This window comes from Bos grunniens, chromosome 11 (genome assembly GCF_055505025.1).
Source record: "Bos grunniens cultivar Pamir isolate PY7600 chromosome 11, Bosgru_T2T1.0, whole genome shotgun sequence".
Lineage (NCBI taxonomy): Eukaryota > Metazoa > Chordata > Mammalia > Artiodactyla > Bovidae > Bos > Bos grunniens.
In genome coordinates, this window is record NC_141175.1 from 95,176,236 (window position 1) to 95,188,912 (window position 12,677).

Below are 12,677 nucleotides of genomic sequence, written 5' to 3' on the forward strand. Positions count from 1 at the left end.
CAACTCAAGGGTTATTCCTCTTGATGACGACGATGCCAGTGTTAATGGTACAGGCAGGAAAGCCTAGGCCGGTGGTTTGGAATGCTTCCAAGGCCACAGTTCGATTTCTCGCCTTGCCTAGCAGGCAGCTTTCTCCTCCCCAGCAGGCTTCTGCCTGCTCTAGTCCCCAGTGGGGCTGAAGGGGTGCAGGGTCTGTATCCAGATCACCAACCATACTCCACGGTGTGAAAGGGGCGGGAGAACAAAAACCATGAGACAACACGATGAGCAGGTGCGTAGGCTCCCTTATTTAATAGCAATTAAAAGAGAACATACAGGAGGAGTAGACATGCTCTTTCCACATGAGAGGTTTTCTACTAACCACAAGGCCCATCTGTATCAGTAGCTTTACTGGTTGAGTTTTAAAGAAAAAAGTTCCCTTTAGAGTTAAAAATGGACTTTCCTAAATTTCCCTCATAAATGTGCAACTATTTGTGCAAAATAAAAAGGCCATTTCCAACACATTAGTGAAAAGTAATTGCAAACTCAGGCAAAGGAAAAAGATAAAAGAGGCACCAGAAGCAGTCAGGAGCAGCGTCCTGGGAGAAGCGAGGCTCTGGTGAGGGGCTTCTGCAGCAGGCCGTGGGGAGTGTGCTCAGAGGCCTCATGGGCAGTCACGGCCAATGTCAACCTTGGGGATAAAGGGCCTGGGTCTGGGACTTGCTGAGCAAGCACTTGTCAAGTGCGCAGTGAAGCTAGGCTGACTCGGAGGCCTGGGAGACAACGCAAATGCCGGGCATTGCTCCCTGGAGGCTGTATATGCCCTTTACCAATGGGAACTCTCTGCCGCTTCCAATTTTCACGTCCTGTTCTTCCCCACCATCAGCAGCTTCATTTGTTCTCCTCAGAGCTTTTGCCATGTGATACATTCAAACTATTCCAGCTGCCTACATTACTACTTGCAACCCACCAGGGTCCCAAACCTGACTGTCCCTTCAGGAATATGGGTCTGGTTTTCCCAAGAACTCAGCCAACTTGAAGACGGGAAGGCCTCCAAGCACCCTTTTTCTCGCCTCTTCCTCAGGGCTCTGGGGCGCATCTACATCTCTGGGCATCTGAGGCCAGATCTCAGGATTCTAGGGGACACAGGCACCCATGCTTCGTCCAAGTCCTCTCAAGGGCTGACCTAGCTTGAGGCCTACAGACAAAACTAAAACTCCGACTTCACCAATTCAGACAGTCTGGACATTGCCAGTCCCTGTTTTCTACCTTTCCCTGGTCACCAAGAGTGTGTCTCCACAGACAACTCAGTGGTGCAGGTTGGTTTTGTTAGGGAAGGCTGGAGGCAGACCAAGAGGAAAGAAGGGCTCTAACAAAGGATCTGCCCTGTGAGTCTCGGGCTTGAGTATGTGTTTTCTACAGAGGGGCTTCTGTGTGCAAGGGGCAGGGTGACCCTCATTCCTCTACCCTGTTCATTTTCTCTTTGTAACACTATTTCTCCAGGGTATGGGTCTGAGACCAGACCGACAATGATAATGCTTGAAAAATAAAGCGACATACTTAAGCTTCTCTCCATTCCACTTCAAAGTTAGAGTGGAATGCAAAAAGCAGAAGAGATCCTGCTGTAACGGGTCTAGTGAAGCAGGGTGTTTGGGGCCCTTCTTAAGCAATAGGATTTGAGTGATCATTTCTTGCTCTTTTCTAATAAAGTCCAGAATTTGAGAGATGGCATTTGAGGTCTCATTCCCTTGGCCCCTGCCTTCCCTTGGCTATAGCAGTTCTGAGTGGCAGCACTCATCTCTGAGCCTCATCCTAAGACCCTGGACCAAGCCCTCAGGATGACTAGCCCTGAGGATGAGCCTCAGAAAGCTCTGCAGAGCCTCCAGCAGCCTGGTCTTTCCAGTTTTGAGGAAGTCTGTGTGTCTGTGTGCATATTTTCTTCCCCACGGTTTTCAAGTTGTGACATAATATTTGGCAGGGGGGCGGGGGTGGTGGTGAAAAGCACTGCCCTCCCTAGAAGCAACTCAACAGCTGACAAAGGTAGTGAATTCTGTTTGATAAGTCTTTCCTCCCACTAATCCTAGCTGGAAAGGCCTGTGTGGCTTATTTGTCATTGTTTGGTGATGCACAATTATACTCTCGCCAGTAGCCTTAATAGCGTCTTCCTGAAGTGTCTTAAAGGGCAGGTTCCAATGATTGACCTCATAGCAAAGCCTTTGCATTAAGTCACAGGAGCCCATTTGCGACAGAGGACATAGCCAGTTCAGGCTCCTCTGCAAACTCCAGAGCTTGAAGGATAGGATTACAGGCAATCTTTCTCAGACAAAGCCAAAAGATAGCTCTGGGGACCTCAAAGGGGGACGGAAGCTTTAGGCTTGAGCAGGAGCTTCTTATCCAGGGTATGACTTGGTGAGGGACGGCTGGGGTGACAAACCATTAGTCAGGGTTGCTCTGCTCTACTTCATGGTGACAGCGGCTCCATCCCAGAGGCAGGTCCAGCGAAAGCTCTCCCCACAGCACAGAGCTGGTGGCATTTCCCATAGAGATGGTGGCCAGAAAGTTGGTTTTAAAACACAAAGGATCGATTCCAAGTAACCTTCAGGTTTTACCTAAGCGGAAAGCAAGAGGTCATTTTTCAGGCTTCTGCAAGCTGACTATCCCAGTGACACTGCTGGCGGAGGCCACGTCTGAGCTTCTCTGTCTGTGAAATAACTGCGGACCTGGGCCCTGAACCAAGCGCCTGACCAGGAAGGAGGGCAGTGAGAGGAATGGGGAAGGGGCTGGGCTCTGACTCCATTCACACTGGCTTTCAAGACTCCTCCTGGTGTGGGGGCAACCTACAGCTAGTCATAGTCTAGTTAGTCCCACTGCGTACTCAGCTCTGCCATGCCCCAGACAAATCAGGAGTGCAAGCGCTGGGGGCAGATTGAGGCTTCAAGATGCCATCCTGGGGGAGCTGCAGCGAAGCTGTCAGCTGGTCACAGTGGCGTGCTTGCTGTCTGCTTAGGGAAAGTCTCTGGACTGAGAAAAAAAACCTCTGGAACTCCACAGCTGTGTGTTGGTCTTTCATAGACCAAGGAGTAGTGTCTTCCAGGCCCCTTCCTTGCATCAAGAACAACCAGCCTCACCTACGCAGTGAATGGGGCACCTAGGAGTGAACAGGATGTACTTTATTATCCTTCTGCCTATCACCTTATCTCCCAGTGCCAAGTGCCCATTTTGTCTGTGCAGTTTCTGAGCCCCAGACCTAAGCTCTAGAGCCACGGGTGAAAGGGGGTTCCTCACACCGGACTGAGGACGCCACCGTCTCTAGGAAGATACAGTGTAGTGTGGCTTCCCCTGAAGCCCGGCCTAGCAACATCTCCTGGACTTGCTTACTCTTGTGCCTCTTCTACTATAGGGAAAGGTTATGCGAATACTGTACATAGGTTATTATAAAAAAATACATTTGTTCTCTTTGAAGAAGAATGCACAAATGCAGGGCCAGCCAGCGCTGGGTCCTGGACTCTGGGGCTGCAGCCATCAGCCTCTGTGGGCCTGAGGCCCGTCTTCACGAGTGGTGGCTGCTGATGAGTCCCCGGAGTTGCTTGGCCACGGTGTCAATCAATTTCTGCTTGTCTCGCTCATTTTTCCGAAACTGTGCAAACATGTTGTTCTTGCGGCTGGTGTCCTTCATCCTAAACAGAGAGGGGGAAGAGAGATAGCAAAGTGTTCGAGGCAGCAAGGTGGCCAGTATGTCTGAACAACCACCCGGAGTTGAGAGAGTCCAGAATATTTCCACTGTCAGGCCCACACTCACCTACTATTCAGAAAGCTGCCCTGTTGGCACCTCCATACCTCCCAACTTCAGTCACCTCTGGAAAACAGTTGAGAGCCAGCCATGGCCAGCCCCCTTACTATCCATGCTCACCCTACCTACTTCCTCCCTTTCTATGCCCAGGTATGAGCCTGGCGTAGGTGTCTGGCACCTGCTGCAGCCCTGATGGACAACAGGACCTCAGAGAATGTCTAAGGTCTTCTCATCAACCCCGAACCTACTGAAATCCTGCTGCGACCTTACAGCTGGCATTTGAAAGGGAAAGCAGGACAATGCTCTTAACGAGCATTTCAAAAGAACACGAGTACTGAAAGCCACTATGCATTCCTAAACATTACTCTAGCTGGTAACTCTATCCTACTCCTAACAAAACCAAGGGCCTGACTGATCTCTTTTCCTTTGCCTCAGAATGGGGCCCAGAGGCAGTGAGGTGGTTCAGAGGGCACGGTGCTGAGGAAAGCAGGTGCCAAAAGGCTGAGCTGTTCTCTCAGTTGAAAAACCAGGGCTTTAGGCAAGAGAAGCCCCTGAGTTCTCAATGGCTGCGACACCTTCAGATCTTGACCTTTGGAAAGCTTTTTAACTGGCTGCTGCTAAAGCTCCCAAGACGGCGTATTCCTAGAGCACAAACCATGGGCAGTTCTGGCCGTCAATTACGCAGATGGAGAGACCTAACTGGAAAGCATGGATGGAGAAAGGCAAGGCCAGGCTGAGGTCCAGAGGAACCCCAAGCCTGACTCAGCCATCGTGACAGATCCCAGGAACCTTTCATTCCCCTGAAAGGCGCCCCAGCCCCTGGTATTTGTTGGTGATTGTCAACTTTGGCCCCAGCCTCTGCACATCGGATCTCCAGCCCACAGATAGTTCTCGTGGTAGAGAAAGAAGGACTCTGCCCAGACTCATTTGTCCCTGGGGCGGCCTAGGTGGTTCCTTACCACCATCACTCAGGAGCTTGGCCGGCTCTCTGACTTCACAGCCCCCTGCCCTGCATGGCGATGGGCGAGGAGAGGGGACAGAAGGAACCTGGCACCAGGGAGTCAACTACTCCCAGGAAGACTTCCAGGGGCCTTTGGCTAATCCTGGACCACTTTTTCCCGTGGGGAGGCCCCGTGCAGAGGGATGGACTAGAGAGGCCAGAAGGTCAGAGAGTCCACAAGGACGTTTATATCCATATGGTAGGGAGGTTCTGATGAGCATCCCAGCTTTATGGCTCTGGCTGATGGTGACAGCCACAAATGAATTGAGACTTCTCTCTCTGATCTAAACTTTAGGGCCTTGAGCCTGGAATTACTCATCAAGCATACTTAGACACTGCGTATAAGGTACAACCACCCACATGTGGAGGTCTGTGCTTGAAAGGGAGGAAGAAGAAGAGATGACAGAGGTTTAGAGGTTTAGGTTGAAAAGAAAGCACAAAGGACCTCAAGGCTATGATGATTACTGTATTTGGTCTCTCAAACAGTAACCGCACCATATTTGTGGAACTGGCTTGACTTAGGATTATTTATCCCAGACAGCAACTCCTTTGCTGGATATACTATAAATCTAAATAAAACCAACACTAAACAAACAAAAAAAAGAATAATAAAGGAAGAAAAGCACTTCTGACCTTTATAGAACACTTAATTTAACATCCTATGTGGTCACTCGTTTCATAACTCCTCAAAGCAGCCCAAAGACAGAGATGGCTTTCAATTCCCTTTGAGGAGGTCCGGAAAGAAGGAAGGAGGGAACAGGAGAAAAGGGTAGTCTTTGGGCCCCAGAGGCCAGGATTTCTTAGCCATTAAGGCCTGGAGTGGGGATTACTTGAAGGAGAAACTCAGGTGCCCTGAGGGCTGATGGTGGCATGCTGGTGTGTACCCTGCAATGCTCAAAAACCAAAGGACAGCTCCCATCCCCTATCACGTTCTGTGAGCCCAGGATCTGGATCTTTCTGGCCCTGGACACCTCTCAAAGACACAGGGGCCTCTTCTCTTTCCTGAAAGTCCTCATCATGTCCTGTGTCTTTCCACGTCTCATCCCACTAAGAAGTGTCAGGCTGGAAAGGACAGAGTATTGAGCTCTGGTGGTAGAGCTGGCTGTGGGGAGAGCAGGAGAGGGTCAAATCGAGAGACTGATTCCTACGAGGCTGGGAAATGTGGATTTTAGTGATCTGGGTGGCCTCTGGCCCTACTGTGTTTGGAAGGGGGCTTTTAAATCCTGCTGATCACCCAGGGTAAGTACATGGCATTATCACTGGCTAGGCCTCCAGAATGCTACTGAGAGGCTGATTATTTTAGCCTGTTGTTGATCCACAGGAAGTAGATAAGCCAGTACTTCCTGGATGTGAGATTCTCAGGAACAGAGGCGTAAGAACTATTGAGAGAGGCAACTGGCCGAAGGGAATCCCAGAGCCCATCTGAACAGGACACCCGAGCAGCAACGCAAAAGCCAGTAGGGTGCAGAGAACGTGGGTGAGGCCTCGCCTCTAAGAAAGAGTCTTCTGTGGGAGATCCTGAAGCCAGGGCCTCACCACTGGGAGGGCGGGAAGACTGCTGAGGAAGCTCCCTTGTGTCAGGGCTGGATTTCAGGCCCTGGACTAGCAAGAGTATTGAGTGTGCCAGGAAGGTGGGCGGGAGCAACCTTTTACCTGGCACTGATGGGGGAAAATCCCTGTCACCACTCCCAGCCCCAAAGGAACTGGTAAGCCAAGGGTCACTTGAAGGACCAAGGAGAGAGGAGGCAGCCAGCCAGCTGGCACCGGGCTGGTTTAGCAGATTAGTATGTCAGGGTGGGGACAACTCACAGGGTAGGGATTTTAGTGTAGTCATTAGTGTCAATGAGGAAACCAGAAGGACTTGCCTGAAAGTAGTGGAAAAGGCCCAAGTGAATAATATACTTACTCTCTAGATATCCTAGGGAAGAAGGTCATTGGGAGAGAGAATCATGGGAAACAGAGTTAAAATGGAAACATGAGTCTGTCTTGATCTGGAAAAAGTCAATTCTGGGCTCTTAGTGGCTTGGCTCCAGACACACACCTCTGCCTTCTGCTCGCGCCCGCTCTCTACCTCCTCCCCTTCTCTCCCCCATTATAGCCTTCAGTAGGAAGGCACCCCTCAGCCTCTCCTTCTGCTTAAGGCTTCACTCTGGCCTCCTGGACTCGGATTCTTACCTTCTTAGGAGTTGAGACCTGCCTGACTGGCTATATATGTAGACTTACTACACTGTCTATATGCAGGGCGCTCTTCTAAGAAGCCAAGGGTTTTATCTAGTTTGATGACAAGAGAAAGCTTCCTTTTTACATGGGTCTTTGTCTCTGGTCTGCCAGCTCTCAACTAGGTAAGCTAAAGCCAGGCCCAGGCTACAACGCAGTGCAGATTCCAGCATCTGGGTGACATGTTGGTTAGTGAGATGTTCTGGAGCTGGCTAACTCAACCTCAGCGGCAGCAGCTCTGCTTCAGAGACGCGCAAGTCCCATGGCAGCCACTTTGCTGGCTAGTGACTGCTTAAGGCAAGAGTTAGACACTTCCAATATAGCTTTCTTGGGCTATTCAGCATAAGAAAGCTCAATCTGATGGAGACACGGGTTGGTAGGGCAGCTGAAATAATTTCAGGAGCTTCTTTGCCAGGAACCAGAGAAGCCATCTGTTCTGTGGGGACGCTCTCCATCCATCATCACACCCCAGATGGCTGGGGCTGGCTCACTCTGTTCACCAGGCTGACCTGAGCCCCAGGCTAAGGCATCTTCCTTTCTCTTCCTGTCATCTGTAGGTAAGCTCTGAAGTAATGCCACAGTTCCCCTGACACACACTTTCCCTAGCTTGCTGGGGCTCAGGGATTAAGAGGCTCCAAAAGGAAGACTGAACTGCCAAATCCAGCAATGGAAACTGCTGAGAACACCTGTGGCGGCTTTAGAGTGGGGCCTCTTTGCCATCTTTTCAAGGTAGTGGCAAAGAGAAAATTATCCTCTGTATCAGTCTCCCCTCCCCATCACCCCACCCCTCAAAACAGGCCATGGGATGGGTACTCACTTCTCAAGCAGGGTCAGAGCTGTCACAGGGTTTACCCGGAGGTACTTGCAGGTGGGCTGACCATAGTCAGCAAGGTAGGTTGACCAATCCCACTGGATGAAGAGATCCAAAAGCTGTAAAATATCCAAACCCCCACTCTGGTGATTAATCAGACAGATAAGACAAATCAGGATCTCAAAAACTCCTAGCACCCTTCACTACCCACTAGATTTGAAAAATAAAATTAAAATTGTAATACGAGAAAGAGTATGACTCTTCCCTGAGAGCTCAGATGGTAAAGAATCCACCTGCAATGCAGGAGACCCAGGTTTGATCCCTGGGTTGGGAAGAGCACCCAAAGAAGGGGATGGTGACCCACTCCAGTGTCCTTGCCTGGAGACTCCATGGACAGAGGAGCCTGGCGGGCTGCAGTCCATGGGGTTGCAAAGAGCTGGACATGACTGAGCCACTAACACACACACAAGAGAAAGAATGGCTACAGTAACAAAACTAAGAAAATAAACGGGTAATCACTGTAAGGTAGAGTCATCTCTGCCGGAAGCACTGCACTGCTGATGCCGGGAGAGAGCTCTCAGAGGCAGGCCTGGAAAGAAACTGGCACTGGACTGAATCAAAACACCAGACTATCATAATAATCACTCATTCACTTAATAAATACTTACGAAATGTCTTCCATGTGCCAAGCACCATTCTAGGAGCTCAGAATTCAACCATGAACAAATACAGGTGGGTGTGTCCAGTGCCCCATATGCAACTATATGAGCTTTCAGGTTAAAAGGTCTGGGTTCAAGTATGAATTTCATGACTTGCTGTGTTGACTTTGCTAAGTTACTCAGTTGATACAGACACATGCCAAAAACAAACAGGACACACAGATAGCACAGAAACACACTGAACCAAGACACAAATGGACCATATGCTATTTACATGAGGCAATATACAACACCCATGTGGACACTGGTTGAACAGATAGAAATCTGCTAACTAACCACATTTTGTCAAAGGCTTTCCTTCTCAGCCAGCTTTAGCCTCAGGTATCAGTCTAACAAATATTGAAAACTCATAACTAAATAAAACTAAAAAAGAAAAAAATCAGTGCCTTTCAAAGGTGGGGTAGGGGTGACGGAAGGGAAGCTGGTAGCCCCCTGTATAAACCTGCGGGGGTCACTGCCCCAGACTCACATCATCACACAGAAGGGCCTTCAAGCAGTCTTTCTAGCCATGAGATGCACACAAGTGCTTCTGGACTTAGGGCGTTTCCCCACTTCTCCCTTTCCAAGAGGTAACAGTTGATGAAGGTAAGCAGACCACAATCTCTCTGTGCAGAACTAAGGCGGAGAGGCCAAGAATCAAATTCAACGCTGGAGTCTGGGCTCTTAGGCATACCTTCCTCCTCTGTCTTCCCCACTGTGCAGCTGGGCAAACAAGCAGTGTGGGCCAAGTCTCCTCTTCTATCCATTCTCTTAGGATAGATGTTAAGAACTTCCTCAGGATGCAAATTGGCTAAAGTCCCAAAACTAAAACAGAGAAAAGCCCCTACACCCTCAGCCAAGAAAGGGATACTAAATACGAGAGGAGACGGGGAGAGAGACAGACATGTTGGTTGGCCTGGGTCAGCAAGGCCCCAAACGGCCCTCTCAGGCCTCTTTTAGGTCATGCTTGTTTTAGTTGGCAAGCAAAAGGGCTTCTACCACTTCCTTTCACTGCCCCAAGGCCTCACAGAGCTCTCCTTTAGAAGAAAAATTTCCCTGACTTCCTATCCTAATCTTGGTATTTCCAGCCTAAAGACTGCTCAAGACAGTTCCTCCTAAGGAACATGATAGACATTTGGAGTGTCCCTTGTTCTAAAGGTCTTCTACAAGTAAGATTATGTTTTTCCCTGAAACCCCAAGGAAAGAAACTATGGGAAAAGAGAGCATTTTATTAATTAGTTTTTTTTCTCTTAGAAAACTAAACAGAAAATGTTGGGAGCTTTTTGCTGTTTGCATGCTAGGGACCTAACAAAAGAAGCATGAAAGAATAACAAATAAGTTTAATTGGAAAAATTTGAAAACCTGATTTCTTAAAGCTATTTTAGATATTATTTCTCAGATGTGGATATATATATATATATATATACATTTCATAAATCTAATTTCATTTTGTTCTCTACTAATAGAATCCTAATTTCAGTGATGGAACTGATGGTATCAGCATTTTCTGATTTACTGCAAAGAACACCATGTCTTTCTGGATGATGAAACCTGGGTAAATCACCAATAGGGCGTGGAGGGCAGTTCATAACTTAGTCCCAAGATTTCCTATTTTTAAATTCTTGCCAAAGTCTCTCAATGCCAGTACTGAGCCTACGACTCTGGGATGACAAGCTAGCTAGTTTATCCCACGCTGGGCCTGGAAACCACACAACTCTACTAAGCTCAACCAGTATGAGCCTGTGGCTCACGCTCTGGGTCTATGCTGCTTCCCACAGGCCTTTTTGTGGCCTGCACCTAGATCTGATGGTCTCCTCTGAGACAGATGGACATAGACTAGAGGCTGGGTAAGACTTAGCTAAGTTAACCTGCTCTGGGGTACAGCTCTACTGGATTCTTTAGATCAGAGTTAGAATAAGAGAATAAGAAAACCAGTAGGCCTCTTTATCACAGCACTTGGATCTCCAGACTATGATATTCCGAGGTGAATGAGGCCTCTCAGCCTAGTTCTCTACATGCAACTGCCTTGTAAGATCTCAGTAAAGTCTCTCCCGAGGACGCTGAACATTCTGTCATCACTGAACGTGTGTCATCGCGAGCACATCTTAATTTTTTATCTCTAAAAGTTTCCATTTTGGAAATAATTCCAATCTATCAGAAAGTTCTAAGAAGAGGCGTAGTCTAAGGAGCACTATATACCCTCCTCCCAGATCCATGCATCACCAATGTTTTACCCAGCATGCCCCATCATTTGTGTTCTTTCTTTTTTTGCACATATACAGTATTTCTTCTTGGAGTCTCTTGAGAGTAATTACACACATCATGGCCCTTTATCCCCAAATATTTCAGCATTCTTCTCAAACATAATCACAGTATGGTTTTTAACTTCAATAAATCTAATTTTGATACAGTTCATACTCTAATTTTATAAATTGACCCAATAATGTCCTGTATAGCTTCTTTGTTCAGGATCAGGTATTACATTTAGCTAGCTATTGAGTCTCCTTTAATCTGGACTATTTCCACAGTCTTTCTTATATGATATTGACATTTTTTAATAATATCAACTCTTCAAAAGTTCCCTACCTCCTTTTTCATCCTAGGTTTTGACTTTCCTAACTCTTTCTCATAATAAGATGTAAGATATGCATATCTGGCCAGAATCCTACATGTGATGCTGTGTCCTCCTCAGGGCATCACATCTGGAGGTGCAAATGTTCACGTGTCTCTCAACGGTGACATTAATTTTGATCACCCAGTCAAGATAAGATGTCGTCTGATTTCTCCACTGTCTAGGTATTATTTTTTCTTTTGTAACGAGCAAGCAATTTAGGAGATCACGTGAACATACTGTTCCTGATTAAAATTTTCTATTAGATTTAGCATCTATTGAAGATGTTTCTCCAATTTAGTCTTCACTACGATAGTTTCAAACTGATTCCATCCTTCCCTCCAAGTTTATCAGCTGTCACTCAGCATTTGACCATAAGCAAGTGCTCGCTTCTGCTCCACTATTAATTCATCTGCTTTATTACTGGTATGGATTCATGGGTTTCCACTGTTTAATAGTTTATATTCATTAGTTCAGTTCAGTTCAGTTCAGTTCAGTCGCTCAGTTGTGTCTGACTCTTTGCGACCCCATGAATCGCAGCATGCCAGGCCTCCCTGGCCATCACCAACTCCTGGAGTTCACTCAGACTCACGTCCATTGAGTCAGTGATGCTATCCAGCCATCTCATCCTCTGTTGTCCCCTTCTCCTCCTGCCCCCAATCCCTCCCAGCATCAGAGTCTTTTCCAATGAGTCAACTCTTCACATGAGGTGGCCAAAGTACTGGAGTTCCAGCTTTAGCATCATTCCCTCCAAAGAAATCCCAGGGCTGATTTCCTTCAGAATGGACTGGTTGGATCTCCTTGCAGTCCAAGGGACTCTCAAGAGTCTTCTCCAACACCACAGTTCAAAAGCATCAATTCTTCGGCGCTCAGCCTTCTTCACAGTCCAACTCTCACATCCATACATGACCACTGGAAAAACCACAGCCTTGACTAGACGGACCTTTGTTGGCAAAGTAATGTCTCTGCTTTTGAATATGCCCCATCTAGATTGGTCATAACTTTCTTTCCAATATGTTTCTATTTGTAAAGATAAACAGATACACGTTTGCTTCCTTATTTCCTCTTCTTTCTTTCACAGAAAGTAGAATACTATGTATGCACTTAAGATATTTTATTTCTTCACATTTATAAGCAGGAGGGGGATGGAGAAGAAGAAAAGAGAGTGTCAAAGGCAGGAGACTGAACTATTCTTCAAACTTTATTGAGTATCAATTCATAATTTTTACCATATCCTCATGCTACAAGTGTATTTATTAATTTAACAGTTTTGCATTGATTCATGTTTTGGTATTAAAAAATTTTAAAGAACACTTTACACCACTATCATAAATGGGAAACCATTCTAACTTGTCATAAATAGAAGATAACTCAAACATCAGCACAACAATGAGATACTTGCTTTGTTGTCGCAAAGGCTATAAAGGGATAGCTTTCTTTCAACAATGATTCTGTGTTTAATGTGCATCTCGGTACTATCTCACCCTGTACTCAGTTTAGATATGCAAAGTCCATCATGCAAAATGTGGGGGTGGATGAATCACAAGCTGGAAACAAGCTGGAATCAAGAC

At 47.1% G+C, this 12,677-nt stretch overlaps 1 protein-coding gene across 4 annotated transcripts in view; it reads right to left on the minus strand.

The window, feature by feature from the left end:
* Positions 1–267: 267 nt before the first annotated feature.
* Positions 268–12,677, minus strand: part of EXOC6B (exocyst complex component 6B) — a 730,532-nt gene continuing 718,122 nt past the window's right edge. For all 4 annotated transcript variants that reach the window (XM_086327590.1, XM_086327589.1, XM_086327591.1 and 1 more), the window contains 2 exons: positions 7,804–7,916; positions 268–3,656 (listed from right to left, as the gene is read on the minus strand). In XM_086327590.1, the coding sequence (XP_086183716.1) occupies positions 3,530–3,656; positions 7,804–7,916 (240 nt within the window). In that variant the 3' untranslated portion in view covers positions 268–3,529. The remainder of the gene's footprint in view (positions 3,657–7,803; positions 7,917–12,677) is intronic.